This window comes from Delphinapterus leucas, chromosome 16, assembly GCF_059928025.1.
Source record: "Delphinapterus leucas isolate spDelLeu-1000000601 "Yukka" chromosome 16, BTC_Dleu_Yukka2, whole genome shotgun sequence".
NCBI lineage: Eukaryota > Metazoa > Chordata > Mammalia > Artiodactyla > Monodontidae > Delphinapterus > Delphinapterus leucas.
The window spans coordinates 75,994,846-76,015,647 of NC_143144.1; the positions used below are offsets into that span (position 1 = coordinate 75,994,846).

Consider the following 20,802-nt stretch of genomic DNA (forward strand, 5'->3'; position numbering starts at 1 on the left):
AACTAAGATGTCCTCCACTAGGTGAATGGATAAGTAAATTGTGGTATACCCAGACAATGGAATGTAGTGCCAAAAAGAAATGCACTTATCAAGCTAGGAAAACACATGGAGGAAACTTAAATGCATATCACAAGTGAATGGAGCCGATCTGAAAAAGCTACATACTATATGATTCCAGCTATATAACATTCTGGAAAAGGCAAAAAAAGCTATGGAGACAGTAAAAAACAGATCAGTGGTTGCCAGGGGTTAGAGGGGAGAGGGGGATTAACAGGCAGAGCGCAGAGGATTTTTAGGGCACAGAAACTATCCTGTATGCTGCTATGATGAATGTATGTATGTACATATTATTATACATTTGTCCAAAGCGACAGAATATACACCACCAAGAATGAACCATAATGTAAACTATGGACTTTGGGTGATAATGATGTGTCAGTGTAAGTTCACCAATTACAACAAATGCACCACCCTGGTAGTAGATGTTGATAACAGAGGGGAGACTATGCATGTGTGGGGCAGGAGGTATTTGGGAAATCTCTATGTCTTCTGCTCAATTTTGTGGTGAACTTAAAACAGCTCTAAAGAAGTCTTCAAAAACGAGGATGGGGGGAAAAGTACACATTGAGACTCAAATGGAAGTAAAATATATATTGTTTAGAATAATGGTTGTAAATTATAAATTTTACCAAAGTATAGTAGCTAATGTTTAGTGAACGCTTAAAAGACTGTGCCAGGCACTATTCTAAGCACTTTATATGCATTATCTCATTTAATCCTTTTAACAGGCTTAAAAACTGGATTCTCTTATTAGTCCCATTTTACAGATGATAAAATTGAGGTAAAGAAAGGTTAATTAATTTGACATGTTCACACTCAAAGTTAGGAAGTAAGAGGGGCCAAGCAGTGACCTACTACAGAAGTGGCAGGAGTAGTCTACCCTAAGTGCTAGCAATAAGAGATACATTTCCTGCAGAGAATTTAAAACTAATAAAACCAACTAAAATTCATTCTGCTTCTACCATCACTCTGAATTGGCAATTCTAAACAATGTCAGTGATAAAATATTCTTCCTTGGAAAATCTTTTGTTGGTATTAATCCCAAACAATTGTGGGAACTAAACTAAAACTACTGCTGAGTTTTAGTAATATATGTGGTAGTGTCAAATTAGCACATTTTTACTACTTAACCTTTAATGAATATTGCATTCTACATAGAAGTTAATTTGAAGAATCCTCAGTTACACACTTGGCTCCCAACAGACACAGCTACATGAATATGTCTGGATAGTAAATTTCTCAGTGGTACACAACAGTCCAAATTTAGTTAGAGCAGTTAGTATCCCCCAAGCCCTGTGGTACTCTAGAGTCCTACATGTATACAAAAGATTTAAATAAACAAACAATAACCCAGTGATTGTAAAGATGAAGAAGGAGAACCTGAGTTACTTCAATTCTATCTTCCATGGGACAACTTGTTGGAATTGTTATTTGTGTTTAATAAATCAGTGAAACAGTGAGAAGTGAGAGGTGCAGTAGGTGCAAATTTTACTCCTACATGAAAATTTTACTGAATCTGAATCATATCTTAAAATTGAAATGTATTCTTCTTAAATGGCTATTTGTTTTAAAGCTAAAGAATGAATTATGAAAATATGTTAGTAACATCAGTGGAAAGATTTGGTATCTCTCTAATTTGTGTCTTTTGCAGATGTTTCAGTTTTATCAAAATTCACTTATTAGTCATCGGACAATTCTTTATATAAAATATTATTATATCAAACTATAACTAAAAGACCAAAATTCAAACTATTAGGTAGGTATAAACACTACCAAGTAAACAGTTGAGTTTTGTCTGCTGAAACTTGCTAAGTTATTCTTAATACAAAGAATTCATTAATTATACAATTAATACAAACTTATTCAAATCTAAAGTGTGGTACCCATACCAATATGAAACAACATCAACATAACAACTCAACAACAAAAAGTTCTAAAATGGGCAGGGAGAAGTTGATAGAAGCAATGTCTAGGTCTATTTTGAAAATATGTAATTACCTTAAGCACTGCATATAGCTTTATTTCATGATTATTACTGAAAATAATTCTGTAGTATAAAGAAGGGAGATATTAAAAAATGATTATAGACAAATATCCTGGGTATGGCCCTGTAGTTAAGAAGCAGTCTGGCTCTAGAATCTGTAATCTTTTTTGTTTTGTTTTGTTTTTTGTTTTAACATCTTTATTAGAGTATAATTGCTTTACAATGGTGTGTTAGTTTCTGCTTTATAACGAAGTGAATCAGCTATACATATAAATATATCCCCATATCTCCTCCCTCTTGCGTCTCCCTCCCACCCTCCCTATCCCATAGAATCTGTAATCTTTACTATTCTCTATTACCAAAAGAACTAAACGCACTACACATTCAATGCAATCCCTATCAAAATGCCAAGTGCCTTTTTTTGCAGCAATGACAGACTGATCCTAAATTCATATGGAAATACAAGGGATTCTGAAGAGCCAAAACAATCTTTAAAAAAAAAAAAAAAAGGAACAAATTTGGAGGACTCACATATCACTTCAAAACTTACTACAGGGCTTCCCTGGTGGCACAGTGGTTGAGAATCTGCCTGCCAATGCAGGGGACACGGGTTCGAGCCCTGGTCTGGGAAGATCCCACATGCCGCGGAGCAACCAGGCCCATGAGCCACAACTACTGAGCCTGCGCATCTGGAGCCTGTGCTCCACAACGAGAGGCCGCGACAGTGAAGAGGCCGGCGCACCGCGATGAAGAGTGGCCCCCGCTTGCCACAACTGGAGAAAGCCCTTGCAAAGTAAACGAAGACCCAACACAGCCAAAAATTAAAGTAAAACAAAATAAAGAATTATTCTGCAAAAAAAAAATAAAAACAACTTACTACAAACCTACAGTAATCAAGACAACATAGTACTGGCAGAAGGGTAAACATATAGATCAACGGAACGAAATTGAGAGTTCAGAAATAAAGCTATACATCTATGGTCAATTGATACACATACATACACATTTTTTAAACAAAGCTGCCAAACCCATTCAGTGGGGGAAGAATAGTTTTTTCAACAAACAGTGCTGTGGGGCTTCCAGACTGGTGGACACAACCACATACTGAAAGGGTAGCGCACCCAAGTTCCATGGGACAGAAGCTCTTCCACAAGGGACCCTTCCACACCTTGCCCTATGTACGTCTTCATCTGCATCCTTTATGATATCCTTCAAAATAAACTGGTAAATATTAAAACACAAACACACACACAACGTGCTGGGACAACTAGATATCCACATGCTAGAGAATGAATTCGGATCCCTACCTCATACCATATACAAAAATTAATTCAAAATGGATCCAAGACCTCAATGTAAGGAGCTAAAACTTAAAAATTCTTAGAAAGAACATAGGTGTTAATCTTTGTGACCTTGCATAAGACAATGGTTTCCTAAATATGACACCAAAAGCATAAGCAACTAAAGGAAAAAGAGATAAATTGGACATCATCAAAATTAAAAATTTGCATCAGAAGACACTATCAAGAAAGTGAAAAGACAATTTATAGAATGGTAGAAAATATTTCCAAATCATATATCTGATAAGGGTCTAATATTCAGAATATATAAAGGACTCTTATAACTCAACAGTAAAAGACAAAACCCCAATTTAAAATCTGCAAAGGGGAATTCCCTGGCAGTCCAGTGGTTAGGACTCTGCACTTTCACTGCAGAGGGCGCAGGCTCAATCCCTGGTCGGGAAACTAAGATCCTGCAAGCTGCGTGGCGTGGCCAAAAAAAATAAAAATATCAACAAAAACCTGCAAAGAACTTGAAGAGACATTTCTCCAAATGAGATATATAAATGGCCTATATGTATATGAAAAGACACTATTATACTATTATCATTACAGTAATATAAATCAAAATCACAATGAGATACCAGTTCACCCCCATTAGGATGGCTATTACTAATAAAACAATAGATCATAACAAGTGTTGAAGTGGACTGGAGAAACTGGGACCCTCATACATTGCTGGTGGAAGTGTACAATGGTGCACACACTTTGGGAAAAAGTTCCAGCATAAAATTACCAGATGGCCCAGCAATCCCACTCTGAGACATATTACCAAGAGAACTGAAAACATATATTCACACAAAAACTTGTACATGAATGTTTATAGCAGCACTATTCACAATAGCCAAGTGTTCACCTATGGATAAATGAATAAACAAAATATGGTATATCCATGCTATGGAATATTATTTTTGGTCATAAAAAGGAATACAGTACTGATACATGTATCAGTACTGTACAAATACAGTACTGATACATGCTACAACATAGATGAACCTCGATAACATTATGCTAAGTTAAAGAAACCAGACACAAAAAGCCACAAGTTATATGTGCCCATTTATATGAAATGTCCAGATTAGGTAAACCATAGACAGAAGTAAATTAGTGGTTGCAAGAGAAGGGAGGAGGGGGCAATTGGGAGTGGCTGCTAACAGATATGGTGCTTCTTTCTGGGGTGATGGAAATAATGTGGTGATAATTGCACTCATAGTGAACATACTAAAACCCAATGAACTGTACATTTTAAAACAGTGAATTTTATGTTATATCTCAATGAAGAAAAAAGAACTATAATCGGAAACAGTTAAAACTGGTGACCTCAGTGGGAGAAGAGCAGCATACTTCTACTCTTCATTTAATACTATCATGCTGGCTTTTTTTTAACCATAGGCAAGTTATTATTCAATAATTTTAAAATTCATATGTGTACATGTATATATATCTACATATATGCACATGTATAGATATATGTATTTATGCTTTTGCCACAGCTGCCCAATCCATTCATCTTCTCTGAGAACTTCCCCCACTGCTGAGGTATGGGCCTCAATAGTTATGACTATCCTACATAACACTGCCCTGGCCATAGCTGACTAGTGGACCCCTGACTCCATGGTGGGCCAATCAGATTCTCTAACCCTGGAATTTGGGATTAAGATAAAGATGCTAGCTCAAGTGGGTTGGAACTGACAGGTGAAACTGGGAGCTGTGGAACAGAGAAAGATAAAAGTTTGTGTGCAGAGATGAACATAGCCTAAGGGAGAAAAACTGAGAAGCACTGCTTGGTTGGATTCCTGCTAGTTTTCCAATTCCATTCAGCAGTCTCTTGGGATACCAAGCCACCCTCCCTGCTTTTGGGTTTTATAGCCTTATAACAAATCACTTTTTTTCAGTGGTCTAACAAGGGCCAGGTGGTAGGAGAGATCGAAGGTGGGTACAGACAAAAGGGGGTGAACTGTCGGTACAGAATCATGGTGACAATAAAAAAGCAGACAGACTTTTAGATGATTTTATTATTGCTTTAAATTCTATAAAGTACTAGTGATAAAATACTACTCCTTTCCCTCCTCCACACACCAGTGTCCTTTTTTTCATGAGCTAGTCTAGTTCTAGTTCTGTTAGATATGACCAAAGTGCCTTGAATATAATCAGAACTAATGATCCTGACCCAACCAGCAAACTGAAGAGAACGTACATAAAGAATCAGTTGATAAGCATTCCTACTTTTCTGAAATTAACAGCAGTTATTAATTCACGGGAAAAAAACTCCTTCTTTAAAATAAAAAATGATTAAAAGAAAAAGAAGTATACAAAACTTTTTCTCATCTAAGATTCCTGCTCTTGTTTAAGGGAAGCAATTTAATATGGGTCAGTAAACGAACAAGCACTGTGGGGACTGAGCCATCAGCATTATGCACACAACAGAGCCCAATAAAGTATTCCTAAATCTTAAGCCTTTGGCCCTCAAGATTCTACATATAAAATCTTTTAGAAACTGGTACAGAAACATAAAAGGCATTTTATGAAGGCTTATAGGAAAAAATTTACATACGAACAATTGTCATATGGCAGATACAAATTCAAAATATGGATTGGTTCACAAAGATGAATTATGATTCATACAGTTATGAATGGCCTCTAAGAGAATTTCAAAGTTTCTTATCCAAACCAAGAAAAAAGAATTAGGATTTGCATGTGAGAGTAACTCATACCTGGTACGATCACATCGCATTCTCTGAACCAATACAATGTCCACCAGGACTGTCCTTAGTTTAGATTTGTGGTCACAGTAACCACCACAACTTATACCATTTCTGATTGATTAATCAGTCTTTCCACTGCCTCTCCTCAGCAAATGTTCACGGAGCCCTTCTGATGTACAGGTATATTCTAGGTGAATAAAGCAGATACACGGCCTGAATTCCCAGGGTTAAAATACAGCCGAGGAACCCAAGAAACAAGTGATTTCAACAACATGCTTTACAAGCTAATTTCTAGGCCACACAGGATCCTATAATTACATGCAGCAGGAGGTACCTAACTGAGGTTCCCAAAGGAAGAGTAAGATTTAGCCAGGAAAGTGGCCCTGGGAGAGGGAGTGGGGACCAGGCAAAGGAAATAGCCTATGCAGAAAGCCTAGAGGCAAGGTTCAAAATCAAATAACTGAAAGAAGGTTCAATATGAGGGGGAATATAGTGATGAGGTCTGAGAGCTGGGCAGGGGCGGGGCCCAGAAGCTTCATAAACCACAACAGACGGGCACTCCTTTTCTATCTGGGGGAAAGATGGATTCAAAACAATTTCCTGCTAAACCAAAAAGAGTCTACAAGTTTAACACCTCACTTACTTCTCACACAAACATACCTGTAAATGCTGTTATGATAAAGTTATTCAATATATTCACAGTGATAGGAAAATATAGCAAAAATATATACTATACATCAGAACAGCTTCTACAAAAACATCATGACTGTAAGTATTAGTTGTTTTCTCTGTAAGACACACCTGTATGAGAATAAGACATTCTGGAGGGAAACACATCCACAAGGTCCAGGTTCCCACAACACTACACAAACTTTACAAAATACTGTGAAGCCAATATTTTATATCCAAATTACACCTTTTGTACTGTAATGAGTCGTCTGCCTCTTAGGATCATACATGCAGGAGACAAAATCTGACACAAATACATTCAAATATATACCAAATATAAAATCATCTCATTGATCCAGCAAGACTAGGATAGGGGTATTTCTCATAAATAAATTTTCTAAACATCAATAATGGGAACTTCACCCTTTAAGCACCAAAACTTACTTTTGAAAGATTTTTCCTAAAACGTATTTACGCCCCTGAACCCTCCTAAACCTACTGTGCAACTTAATCTTCACTCCACATTTTGGTGCCATCACTTTGGAAATCAATTATTAGTTCCAGTATTCATTACGAACATCAATCGCTAGGATTCAGTGGAGAGGTATATGCCCCTTCCTCAAAAGCACTCTTGATGGATATACAGTGATTCAAAAAAAAATTTTTTTTAACAACATATGCATAGTTTTAAATTTCTTCTTTATCAGGTTGTCGGTGTTCACTGCCTACACTCCGGTTGCCTATCCAGCCCTTCTCTTCATTTGCTGCTTCTAGTTTCAGCCTGGGAAACCAGCTAACTAAACTAGTTCAAATTATAAGGAAAATGAATGAAGATTTGCTGAGTGAGCCTTTCCTGCAAGAAGTACACACATTTTCTGCCATCGGTTTTGGCTGCTGGGGACTACTGAGCTTCTTAATAGGCGTTCTCACTAATATCCCACAACGTCTTAAGTGAGGAAGGCCACTCAACAAGTTTAAGTTACCTCCTGACACGTCAGGTGTTCTGATCTAACACACTGATTTCTGGTCGGGTTTGCGTCTACCACTCCTAAGCGCAAAAGACATGGGGGTTGTGGCCAAAATGCCCAGTTAACTGAAAACAAACCTGAATTTTCCTTACCAGAAAAGTGGCATTAACAATAATTGCAGCTAAAATTTACTAAGCTTGCCTGCCACATTCTAAGCTCTTTCTATGTAGGAGCGCGTTTGAGTAGTTCAACACTTCTTGCTACCTCTGGCACAAGAGGAGATAGAGACCCGGCTGGTTTTTAAAGGCACCCTTAAAGAAAAATTAAGCTGTTAACACTATATCTTATCTCGAAAAGAGAGGATGTGTGTAATACAGGAGTTAGAGCCAACTTCTGCTGCGAGGGAGCGAGTACTCCCCCGACACACCGGAAGTTTTGAAATATCCTGCAGGCTTCCCCTAAGCAAAGTGCTTTTCCTTCACCCCATCTCCGCCGGCCCTCGCGAAGGTTCAAGGGCCCCTCCGAGCTGTGCCGCACGCGGGGCTCGGGCCGCCAGCAGGGCCAAAAAGGGAAGCGAGGCCGTCAATCACGGCCGCCCGCCCGCCCGCCCGCTCCTCGCGGCGTAACCTTGGCCGCTTGCGAATCGCGAATCGGGCAGGTGGGAGGCACCTGCGGCCGGGCCCGGGAAGCCGCGGCCCGAAGTTCGCTGTGTGGAGCGCCGGCCGGCGCAGGCCCGGCTGGCCGTCTCGGCCGCGCGAGCCCTCGAGGTAGCCCCGTGTGGGGCCGCGCGGCGGGGCCGGGCCCGGGGCTCCGTCAACTCAGCGGCCCCCCCCTAGCCCGCCCCCGGCGCCGCCACTCACCGAAGAAGCCCTGCACTATCCCCAGCGGGTGGCTGAGCCAATCCTCCCCACAGGGCATCTCGCAGACGGGCCGGAGCCGGCGCGGCCCGGCGTCCCGAGCCGCTGCTCCTCTTCGCTGGCTCGGCCGCTTTTCGCCCGCGCCCTCCCACGCAGGGTGAGCCTCGCGGCGCGGGCCGCCCGGCCTCCCCGGGCCTCAGAGAACGGCGGCTGTGGCTGCGGCAGCGAGGCGCTGCCGGAGACGTGCAGGCGGCGCGTGCGGGCCCCCAACCTCCACTTTGCACAATGGCGGGAAATAGGCGCCGCCGACCGCGCTGCCTGCGACCTGGGTGGAGCTCGCGCGGGGAGAGGCGGCAGGAGCGCGCTGCGCGGTCCCGCGGCGGGGAGGCGGGGCGGGCCTGCTGGGGGGAGGGGGCGGGCCGGGGAGGGGCGGGACCGCGGCGGCAGAGCGGCCGCCATCTTAGAAACGGGCGAAAGGAAGGGCAGGCGCGGCCTCAGGATCCGGAGCCCGGCGTCGCGGGCCGAGGGAGGTGTTTTGCTGGGTGTCACTCTGCAGGACCGAAGGGGGAAACCCCCGAGGTCCGGTTTATACATTTATAGTGCGAGCCCTTGCACACGCTTTGCAACAGCCCCAAAGCACAAACCCAAAGAGACCTCAAAGTTATCGCTGGGCAAAACTAGAGTGTAAAGCAGCCTTTGGTGTCCGCTCACCTCACGGCGTCCTCTTGGTGTTTGTTTGTTTGTTTTTGCCGATGGCAACTCTTTTTTCTGGTTCCCTGCCCGAAACCCTATGTAGTGACTTTGCTTCAGCTGGATCAAGTCTTACCCCACTGAGGAAGGTGTACATTTAGATAAGGGGGACTTTGAAAAACCCCAAGCTCTCTTTCTGTTATCTCAGGCACTGCAGAGGGACTAGTTCCTGATTGAGAGGCAAGTTCATAACTGTGAAAACATACCCTGGCCTGTGTCTGCCTAGAAGCTGGAAACAGCCGAGGAGCTTTGGCGAGGTTCCTACAGGACGTGTGTGTCAGGACACCCTCAGAATGAAGACGGTGGCATCACCACACACAAAAGATCAAGTCAACAGTAACCTTTGAATGAGGAAATTTGGGAAATATGCAAGTTCTGTAATGAAACAGCCCCTAGGCCTGGACTATATCTGAGAAATCCCAGTCTTACCAGCTGAAATACGGCGTATTAACGGAAGGATCTGAATGGAATCTAGAAAGTGGGGAGCTGGAGAACCTGAACTCAGGTCTCAAGCCCTGCTTAGGGCAAAAGGGGTTATTTTGTATTTGTCACCGTGAACTGATTACATTCTGCACCGGGTATCCAGGGGTCAAGGTTGTTTGAATCCGCAGATGTAGAAACTGCAGGTATAGAGGGCCGGTCACCCAGGGCCACTGTTGTATGCCATTTTATATAAGGGACTTGAGCATCCGCAGATATCCGTGGGGTCCTGGAACCAACTCCTTGCAACTAATACCCAGGGATAACTATGACTGGCGTACTATATCATACATCTGGCTCTGATGAGTTTGGGGGAGCTGTTTCAAATTTTTGGCATTACCACCACTTTGTTCATTCATTCATTGAACAGAGGGGGTTGCCAAGTCCCTGGTATTGAATGGAGAAACCCCCTCTTTAGCTTTGTGGCCAGTAATACACAAATTAAATATATGTCATGAACATCTGCTTTTATTTATTTATTAATTTATTTAACTTTTTGGCTGCACGGCAGGGCGTGTGGGACCTTAGTTCCCCCACCAGGGATCGAACCCCTGCCCCCTGCATGGGAAGCACAGACTTTTAACCACTAGACCACCAGGGAACATCCCGAACATCTGCTTTTAAATTGTGATAATTTCAGATTTACTTTATATGAAATTTCAGCTGGATAGCAATTCAGCAGTGGCTAGTAACACTTAAGCTTTTGGTTTCTACCTCTGTATTCAGTGATTTGTAAGCAAACAATTGCTCAGATTTTACTTAAAGAGACACTGTGATTCTACTGAAATGTAATTACTTTATAATGTTAATAATTTCACCCTCTAATTTTCCTGGGGCAAGATGTTTTGACACTACTAATAAGTAGTTATGAAAATTTAAAAGGCCAAGGGAAGGTCCATGAGAGTACTTCTCTATGGCAAGTTTTCTCTTCCCACCACTGGTAATCACACTTCTGCCCCCACCCCAAGTCCGTATTTTTAAGGAGGATGTTACGTAACACTGTCTACAAGTAATTACCAAAGGCATTGGAAATACTGGGGTGAAAAAGGGAGATACCATCCCTGCCTTCATGGTATGTATGGTTCAGTGAGAGACTTATTACTAAATAACTATTCATTTACAACCATGATAGGTGCCAGGCAAGAAAAAAGTGAAGTTCTATAAGAGGAATGAACAGCACTATCTATTCTAGTGAGGGAGTCTTGTGGGGAAAGGATCCTTCAGGGATTTCTTGAAAATGTGACATTTACACTAGGACTTGAAAGATAAATAAGTTAGCTAGGTGAAAAGTGTGAGGGAAAAGTGTTCCAAGCCTTAAAGGTAGGAAAACAAAAACTTGAATAGAAAATTAAAAGAATCACAATTTATTGCATGATACGGCTATCAATAGCGTTTAAATAGCATAATAATGTTACAATTTCAATATTAATCTAACCAACATTATAATTTTTTTTTTTTCGGTACGCGGGCCTCTCACTGCTGTGGCCTCTCCCGTCGCGGAGCACAGGCTCCGGACGCGCAGCCTCAGTGGCCATGGCTCACGGGCCTAGCCACTCCACGGCATGTGGGCTCCTCCCGGACCGGGGCACAAACCCATGTCCCCTGCATCGGCAGGCGGACTCCCAACCACTGCGCCACCAGGGAAGCCCCTAACCAACATTATAATTTTTTAAAATATTTTTAAATTAATTTATTTGGTTGCGCCGGGTCTTGGTTGTGGTAGGCAGGCTTCTTAGTTGTGGCATGCGAACCCTCAGTTGCGGCATGCATTTGAGATCTAGTTCCCTCACCAGTGATCAAACCCGGGCCCCCTGCATTGGGAGCGTGGAGTCTTCTTATCCACTGCACCACCAGGGCAGTCCGTATAATTTAACTTTAGGAGGCTAGGGGGATGAGGATATATAGGATTCATATATGTGATAAGGACAAAGAAGACCAAAAAGAGCAAAATCCTCATCTTTCATCTGGGAAGTCAACACATAATGCAAAGGAGAAAAAAAGGAACAGAAGTGACATGTAATCATGTTAATTTAAAAATATAGAAATACAGAAAGAATCAGCAGAAAGAATTGAATGTAGTTGCCTCAGGATGGGGTAAAAGTTTCTTTTAAACATTTGTTTGTTTTCTATATACTTATCACAAATTCAGCCTCAGCTGCACTAAAATTTCCACCAGATCCTTAAAGCAATGATTTTGGTATTTGTATGCTGCCTTGTTCCCCGGCACCTAGAACAGTGTCTGACATCATAGATGCTCAATAAATATTTGCTGAATGGGTAATGCACACTTTCCATCAATTGCCCAAATCTCCTCTCTAGATATTTAGAGACATCAGCTATTTTATATACTTTATTTTCTTGGACATCTTTCCCAAAGCCCTTTTTCCTATTCCACTCTGGCCTTTGTTGCCTTCTACTTCTTAGGATCTTCTACCACCATTATCCTAACTCTTCTTTAGGATTCATCTGTTCATTGAGACTTTGAAAAAAGTCTGTTCTCTCCTTCCAGGGCTATATAAAGTTTTCCCAGGGAAGAACTGCATCTCCTAGCTACAGAAGTGTAGCTGAGGTTGGTTGCCTGGCTAGGGACTACATTTCCCAACCTTCTTTGATGCTAGGTAGGGCTGTGTGATTAGGTTTACCAAAGAAACATGAGGGAATGTGACATCTGGAACTTCCACTTCAATTTCTTAAACATTTGGCCCTGGATATGTTCTTTGCTCCTTCCTGATGGATGGGACGGTGATGACTAGAATGACCTTGTGCTAAAGTCAGCCTGGATTTTTATAGGAACATTGCATTCCGAGATCTCTTTCTTAACAGCTGCTAGCATTACTGTAAATAATACAAAAAGTATTATCAGAAGCGGCGTGCTGTCGTAACAAATAGAAAATAACGTGGCTCTAGTTTAGTGGTTGGATAGTGGATGACAACAGGTGAAAGACAAAATGCCTCAGACAATGAAGGAGGTGATTTTATTCAGCCTGTTGCAATAGGGAGAACACGCATTCAGGACATTTTTAAAGAAGAGGGGTAAAATTTGAGATTTTATAAAACAAGGGAGTCATTGAGGATGGGTAGGGGTGAGTCTTATTTTGGAATGTGCAAGAGCAAGGTGGTCCTTTACAGTTAACCCTTTCTTAGAATACAAAAGGGAGCAGGAATTTTTTGTTTGTTTGGTTGGTTTGTTTTTTGCCTTGCCCCCATGACTTGCAGGATCTTAGTTCCCAGACCAGGGATCGAACCTGGGCCCCTGCAGTGAAAGCGCCGAGTCCTAACCACTGAACCGCCAGGGAATTTCCAAGGAGGAATTTCTTAACCATTCCTGTTTTCTGGGGAGTGAAGGAAACAAATAGGAAAGTTGGCACTCATCAACCAAGTCCTGACCTTTGTGAACCAATTGCTCTACTGTCAGAGGATACAGGTTCTATTGTTAAATATGGTCTGGCCATTGTTTGTGTATTCAGTCTCTCAGATATACCTTGCAAGCCACATATGTAATTTAAAAGTTAAATTAAAAAATGTAAAAAACAGGTAACACTAATTTTAATAAAATATTTAACCCAACATATAAAAATATTATAATTTGAACAAATAATCCATATGAAGACTATTGATCTTTTTTTTAAATTAATTCTTCAAAATCCGGAGTGTATTTTACACTTATAGCACATCTCAATTCAGACAGCCACATTTCTAATGATCAATAGCCACAGGTGGCCACTGCTACCAGATTAGGCAGCATAGGAGAAATTGGGGCCTTCCAGGACTGGAAAAACCAATCAATTCAGTGTTCAAACCCTAGGAGGATTCACTCAAAGGTATTTTCAAGGGTCCTTGAAGACTTCTCAGGTAAACTAGAGAATCTAGCCCTGTGGCAAAGATCAGATCAAGGTTGTAGCCTGGTTTCAGATGACCTCAAGTTAACCAACATTAGGCTGAGAGAAAAAAGAGCTCAGGTCAGACATGGAAGTTATTGGAAAAAAAAAAAACCAGGAGAGGGGCTTCCCTGGTGGCACTGTGGTTGAGAGTCTGCCTGCCGGTGCAGGGGACACGGGTTCATGCCCCGGTCCGGGAAGATCCCACATGCCGCGGAGCGGCTGGGCCCGTGAGCCATGGCCGCTGAGCCTGCACATCTGGAGACTGTGCTCCGCAACAGGAAAGCCCACAACAGCAAGAGGCCCGCGTACCGCAAAACAGAAAACAAAACAAAAAAAAAACAGAAGCCTGGCCTGAAAAAGTCTGCAACTGTTCAAGCCTGAAAGCAAGTCTCAGGCCCCAAACTCATACCAGCAGGAAGTAAATTGCCAAAGCTGTACAGCCCCCAAAGAGGACATGCTTCCCAGTGCTACTTCACATATGGCCTTGGACGACCATGGTCAAGGAGAAACCCCCAGAAGGCAAAGCCAGGGCCAGGAAGAACTGCGCACTGGGGAGTTATTTACAGAGGACCAAACCAAAGACAGTCAGGACTAACCACAAACATTCTCCACTGTCAGGGCAAGGAGTATTTTCAATTTATGCCTAGCAGGATTCAATCATTTCTATGGAACCGTGATTACTGTGTTTTCCATTCCTCTTTTTTTCCCAGTGGGAGTTTCCATTGCAGTTATCCTGTTTTTGCTCCACAACTGTCTATTGGGTGTCTTATAGTCGTAGCTCCTGAGGAACCACATCCAGACACATTGGAAAGGGCTGAGCTGCCTAGAGATCCTGGACTTTTAAGCTGGATGCAGCTGGTTACCCCCCTTGGGGCATGAGTATGTTCTATTTGGGAATAAGGGTGGGTACATGATGGCCAGAGGGACAGACTGCCATGGCAATTGCCATTTGCCCACCAAAATCTTCTTCCTCGATAGTTACAGAATTGTAGTTACAATGTGGGTACCCAGGTGGGGAGTGTATTTTCCAGCTCTTCTTGCACCCCAGAGGAGTGCATTTTGTCGAAGTTCACACTAGTGGAATGTGAACAAAAGTGATGTGTGCAACTTCTGTCTCACTTGTTAAGATGGGACATTTGTCCCTGAACTGCCTGACCCCTTCCAACTTCCTTGCGTGGCAACAACTTGAGCAGCCTCAGAAGCCCCATGTTGAAGGCAAAAGCTGGTCACCAACACGTACTTTTGTGTGAGTGAGACACGAACATTTGTTTGAGTCCTTGCATTTTGGGGTCTGTTTGTTTGGGAATTTGCTTGAATTCCCCTGTACACCTGTGTTGGATATCATGTTACCTGCATCCCCCATAGGAAGACTTTCTTAGCCTTATTCTTTTACTTTTGGTGGAGCAAGTCCTTCATATTTTCTTAGAAAGTGTGCTTGAGAGGTAAATATTTTGGGAGCTGAATTTCTTTGCATTTGACCTGTTTTTATCCTTCTGGAACCTATAGAGATCTTTGTCTCCAATGCTCCAGTATGTATGTTTTCAACCATTGTGCTGGGTACCAATGAGAAACTTGTATACTTCATTTCTGGGAATTAAAAAAAATTTTTTTCCCTTGATGATTCCCTCCCCTGTACTTTCTGTCTCTCTTAGCAGAGCTCTTAAAATTCAGATATTGGATTTTCTTTCATGGCAATCTAATTTCCTTAGGTTTCTCTCCTAGCTTCCATCTGTTTGTCTTTTTGCTTTACTTTTTGAGAAATTTCCTCACACTTTTTTCCTTCTACTGACTTTCTTTTTTGTTCCCTAAATATTTTTTTTCTTTTCTTTCTTAAACACCCTGATCTTGTTTCTTGGTTGCAGATCCCTCTGAAGATATTATTGATAGATTTTTGAAAGTTCTTGCCTTCTTGTGTCGGTAATTTTTTCTAAATTGCCATTTCCCGTTCCTTTTGTGGGTCTTGTTTGAATCACTATCTTCCAGGTTAAAGAATCTTCTCGAGTATGTGGTAATCGTATTTAAAATGTGGGGACTACCTCCCACCTGTGCTTTTTCTGATCACATCTGTCAACCTGACTTGGTGCCCAGCACATCACCTTGTACAGAAAGCAACACAAACCTTCCTCTGAAAGAATGGCCATTTCTGACAGTGACAGAACACGAGGCTCTTTTCCCACAATTTCTGAATCAACTACATGTGAGCTGATGCCTCCTACATCTCATTTTAAGCCTGGACTTCTTTCTTCAGTTTCAGAGCCATATATCTAACGGCCAGGCATCTCCATTTTTAGGTTCCAGTTTGTCCTCCTGTTGCACTGTGTTTCCTGAATCAGAAATTAGCACACTTTCCCTTCAGTCACCTGTGTCTCATCCTCCCAGTTCACCTGCCTTGCCAGGGGGAGGTGAGTATGGAAGCAAGAGAGGGTGGCTGTCCCCTAGAGTGTGAACTGTCACGGCTCTGCCCATTTGTCCACTCTTGTATCCCCCGTGTCTGGCATAGGAGCAGGTTCACATAATAATATTTGCTGAATGAATATCTGAACAAAACAAAAAGCATGGGGACTAAAAAGGTGATTGGGAGCTCAGAGCATATACATGGGTCTTGTTGGTTTTTTGTCTAGATGAGTTTATTTTCTTACAAGTATTTCATGGAAATAGGAATGTAGCAAGCCGGTCAGGGTAGTAGGAAACAAATTTTAAGTGCAGGTTCGCGCATGTTGCTCTATTTACACCTGGGAGCAGGCTTTCGCAACCTCGGGCGCAGCAGCTGCCCTCGTCCGTGGCCCCTTTGCAGACGCAGCCCTGGGCACACTTGGCACAGCTCACGGGGCAGCAGGGGCAGCAGCTCTTGCCGGAGGTGCATTTGCAGGAGCTACAATAGGCGCAGGAGCCACCAGTGGCTCAGGGGCACTTAGGGTCCATTGTGAGCTGAGCTGACACCAGAGGTGCAAATCAGTGACCAAGAAGAGGCTCTTGGGTTAGTGGAGGGTGTGTTCCTGGGGCTTGTTGATTGTGAGCTTAATTAGGGGGTGATTCTGCTCTGGGCTATCTCATTGGGGAACCCAGATTTAATCCTCTCTAGATCTTTTGTTCCCTGACCCCAACAAGATGCTTCTAATCTCCTGCCTAGAGGTTGAAGACCCGGCAGCTAGTGTTTTTGGAGCTGAGTGAAGAAATTGGGCTGGGTTTGTGGAACAGGGTGTTTTATTACTCAGTATGTATGTATTTGCTTAATCTTCCTTCTGTTTTACCCTCTCCAGAAGGGAAAACTCAGCCCTTTTCCTTTTTTTTGCGGTACGCGGGCCTCTCCCTGCTGTGGCCTCTCCCGCTGCGCAGCACAGGCTCCAGGTGTGCAGGCTCAGCTGCCATGGCTCACGGGCCCAGCCGCTCTGCGGCATGTGGGATCTTCCCGGACCGGGGCACGAACCTGTGTCCCCTACATCGGCAGGCGGACTCTCAACCACAGTGCCACCAGGAAAGCCCCAGCCTTTTTCCTTTAAGGGGGATGGTCAATAGTCCAGTTACTGAGAGTGGGGGAGGGGGTCTGTTTCTTAAACAGTTTTAACCAATCCTCCTAATTATAGGACCTCTCTCTTCCACTGGACTGCCACTTCCAGAGGTGCCTGAGGTCATCAGGTCCTAAATCTTTTGGTGATCCTGTGGTGCAAATAATGTTGTCTTTGAGCGTTCCCCATTACTGGTTTGCTAAATCATCTACTACTTGCCTATTTTTTTGGTGCCTTCCAAAATCTGTTGCTGCCAAATCTTCTCCCATTTTCCTCATCCTTATGGGTTTATGCCTAAAAAAAACAAGCAAATCCATCTGTGTTTTCAACAGAGCTTCAGGAAGAAGAAAATGAAGATACAGCTGTTCAATCTGACATCTTTCCCCAGAAATTACTCCTGTTTCTGTTCATTCCTACTCCAATCGCTCTAATTTGAGCCACCATCATTGCTCAGCTGGTCCACTGCAGCAGTCGGCCAACTGTTCTTTCTGCTCCCGAGGCTTGCTCTTTCCTTATCTATTTTATTACACTGAGGACAGAGTGAACTTTCTACAGAGCAAATGTTATTTCTCCACCTTCTTTTAAATCCTTCTTTCAGTCCCTTTTGCTCTTAACTTGTAAGGACCCTGTATCATCTGGCCTTGGTCTACTTTTCATTCTTATCTCCCAGCTTTCTCCCAGTTGCTCACTAGGCTCCCGCCATGCTGTAACCCGTGTTTCTTTTAACATTAAGATATGGCATCTTAAGGTAACCCTACATACTGTAACTTTATCTGTAATTGTCTCTCACCACTTCTTCCGGTCCCTCTCCTCCAAGCTTTTCCGGTTAACTTCTACTCATTGGCTTTCAGGTGTCAACTTTAATATTTCTTCTTCAGGAAAGCCTTTCATGTCACTCCAGACGAGGTAGGTCCTTTGTTGATGGTCTGATTGTTCTAAATACTTGCTATCCCTCCCCTAAAAGGGTTACACCTCCCTCTCCTGATGGTGTCAATATTCCACACAACACACTTTGAGAAATTCTACATTATTTTCATCACACTTTATTTTATTGTTATTATGTGTTTAGTTGTCTGTCTTCCTGACCAGACTGTAAGCTCCAAGAAGGAAAGGTCCTGTGTCTATCTTGTATACCATGGTACCCCAATGTTTAGTATACTGCTTCGACCACCCATAGTAATGACAAAGACCCCCTTGGCCAAACTCTAGAATGGCTACCAACAGCTTAAGGCCATGTCCCCAGGATGAACCCTGTCCCCCTTAAAATGTCTGCCTGAGAAAGCTCAACACTGCCAGGAGAATTTACTGTTTCTTCCAACCCAAACCAGGTGATAGGCATATAGGCCCTGAACCTCCCTTAAAGCAGTTACTTTAGAAAGCTTGCGATTATAAATCCTTTCTCCACCCCTTTCGGATATAAATCTTTTGTCACCCAGAACTGCCTTCTCAAGGACCTGAGAGCTGTCTCCTCCCAGCCTGGTGGGTACCTTGCTCTAACTTGTACCACTGCATGTCATAAAGATATGAGAAGTTAATTTCTGCTCCATATAAGTGCCAATTAACAAGCCCAGTCACATGGACCAACACCCCTTGGCACCTTTCGATGCCTTTACCTTAGCACACGCCAGTCTTTAAAGTCTCCAGCCTTTTGTTTTGGGGAAGTTCAGTTCAGTTCACGATGAACCCACTTCCTTAATGCAATAAAAATCTATCCTTATTGCTTTAAACTAGTATCTGGCTTTGTTTTGACAGTAAGCATACTAGTTGTTGAATTAATAAATGAACAGATACTATATAGGTGTGAACAGCTGGGGGAGAGGGTAGTTTCATTATTTGAAAGCTTCTTTTGGGTTTCTTCTATCCCTCTCCCGTCCTCCAAGAAGTTGATTATCTGTTATTTTTTCTTTCATAATCTCTAACTATGTGAAAGATGACAATTATATCCAAATTATCCATAGTGCATTTTAGGATTAAACTAGTCAGATTATTTTAGACAGATTATTTTAGACAGATTATTTAAAAAGTCACACGCCTATTTTAAATGTCAATTTCCTGGTTTCACTTTCAAACTTTTTTTTCTTCTCTTTGGCTTAAAAACTTCAAAAGTTCTACCATTTCTATTTCTGGGCGAATGACAAGAGTTCAATTCAGTCCAAAACAACGTGGGCGGGTTAGATGCGGGTGTTTGGTTACAATTGGTGAGTTTGGCTAGACTTCAGCTGCAAATGGCCCCCACACCTTTTCCTCCCTCTGTCTGCGGCTAGCACTCTGCTACCTGCGCCTGCGTGCTTTCGCTGTTCCGACAAAATTTTATCTAGTTAGACGCTTCTGTGGGTACTTTTAGGAAGCCTAGACAGCCCCCCGCAACCAGAGATTTTCAGTGCCGATTCGTACTTTGATTCACAGCCAGAAGCGTTCCCTGTCCCATGCTCCAACCCCAGTCGCGGCATCCACCTCTGCCTCCCTTCCGGCCCCGGCAGCGGCCGAGGGTGTCACGTGCTAGGACCCGGGCGTGAAGCCTGCGCCGCCATGTTGGTTCCTGGCGGCTTGTAGGAGAAGGCAGAGGGAGGCTGACCAGCCGTCCGGAGTTCCCGCCCTTGTGCGCAAGTGCGGAAGTTTGTTGGCCCCGACCGTGACCGGTTTCCGGCTGGTGGTTCCGCACAGGCCCCCAGTAGACGTGTAACGGAAGGTGGGCCGTAGCCATGGCTGAGAGGAAACCTAATGGTGGCGGAGGCGCAGCTTCCACCTCCTCGTCGGGCACTAACTTACTTTTCTCCTCCTCGGCCACGGAGTTCAGCTTCAACGTGCCCTTTATCCCAGTTACCCAGGCTGCCGCTGCCTCGGCCTCCCTGCTCTTGCCTGGAGGTAATAAGGAGATGAGGATCCGGTGGGGCAAGTGTGTGCGGGGAGGTGGGCGGGCGGCGGCGAGGGTCGGACGGGAGGTTTTTCTTGTGCCTGGACCCGACCCTCTGGTACCTTGCCAGGGCCATCAGTGGCCAGGTTTGAGTGGCCTGAGGACTTTGGGATATTGGGGGCGGGGGCCAAGCTCTTCGTGGAAGGAACTGTTCCCAGTGCTGGACACTCCTGAACTGGCATTCCACAGATTTTTGTTGAACATCTCCTGTTGAACACCCAGGTGCTTGCAGGGAATACAAAAAAATTAGACAGTGCCTCCTCCTCTCTTAGGGTACTGTAGGATATCTCTTAGGATAGACACGTAGTATTTGCAAAGTAGAGGTACAGAACGCAGTCATCTTTCAAGTCATCTCATTTTCTCTAAGGAGCCCTTGCTTGTTCTCAAGTCCCTACTCCTGTGTGCATCTTAGCACTTTGTACATATCTTTATTATTGTCTAGGGAGATTGCTTTTTAACGATTACGTGGCATAACCCAGAGCTGGTGTTTAGGAGCACAGACTGTATTCCAGCCCTAGCCCTGCCAATTACTTGCTGTGTGACCTCAGGCATGTTACTTTACCTCTCTGTTCTTCATTTTCCATATGCGCTGTGATGAGAAGTGAACTGATTTTTGTAAGGCACGGAATATAGTGCTTGGCACATAGTGTTATATAAATGTTTGAGAAATAAACATGTCTGCCTCTCT

The 20,802-nt window shown here is 43.3% G+C and overlaps 2 protein-coding genes and 1 pseudogene across 10 annotated transcripts in view; 1 reads left to right on the forward strand and 2 right to left on the reverse strand.

Annotated features, from left to right (window-relative positions):
- The window catches only part of MCMBP (minichromosome maintenance complex binding protein), a 68,706-nt gene extending 59,771 nt beyond the window's left edge, over window positions 1-8,935 (reverse strand). The window contains exon 1 of one of the 2 annotated variants that reach the window (XM_022568605.3): window positions 8,587-8,935. In XM_022568605.3, coding sequence (XP_022424313.1) covers window positions 8,587-8,644 — 58 coding nt within the window. In that variant the 5' untranslated portion in view covers window positions 8,645-8,935. The remainder of the gene's footprint in view (window positions 1-8,586) is intronic. The other variant, XM_022568607.2, reaches the window with a different exon arrangement.
- A 4,572-nt stretch (window positions 8,936-13,507) lies between these two features.
- Window positions 13,508-20,100, reverse strand: LOC149747336 (metallothionein-1G-like; annotated as a pseudogene).
- SEC23IP (SEC23 interacting protein) overlaps window positions 19,808-20,802 on the forward strand; it is a 52,908-nt gene continuing 51,913 nt past the window's right edge. For 7 of the 8 annotated variants that reach the window (XR_016388183.1, XM_089898244.1, XM_089898243.1 and 4 more), the window contains exon 1: window positions 19,808-20,065. Coding sequence is in view for 7 of the 8 variants with exons in the window: in XM_089898244.1 (XP_089754370.1) it covers window positions 19,903-20,065 (163 nt within the window). In the remaining variant the exon portion in view is untranslated. The remainder of the gene's footprint in view (window positions 20,066-20,802) is intronic. The other variant, XM_022568598.2, reaches the window with a different exon arrangement.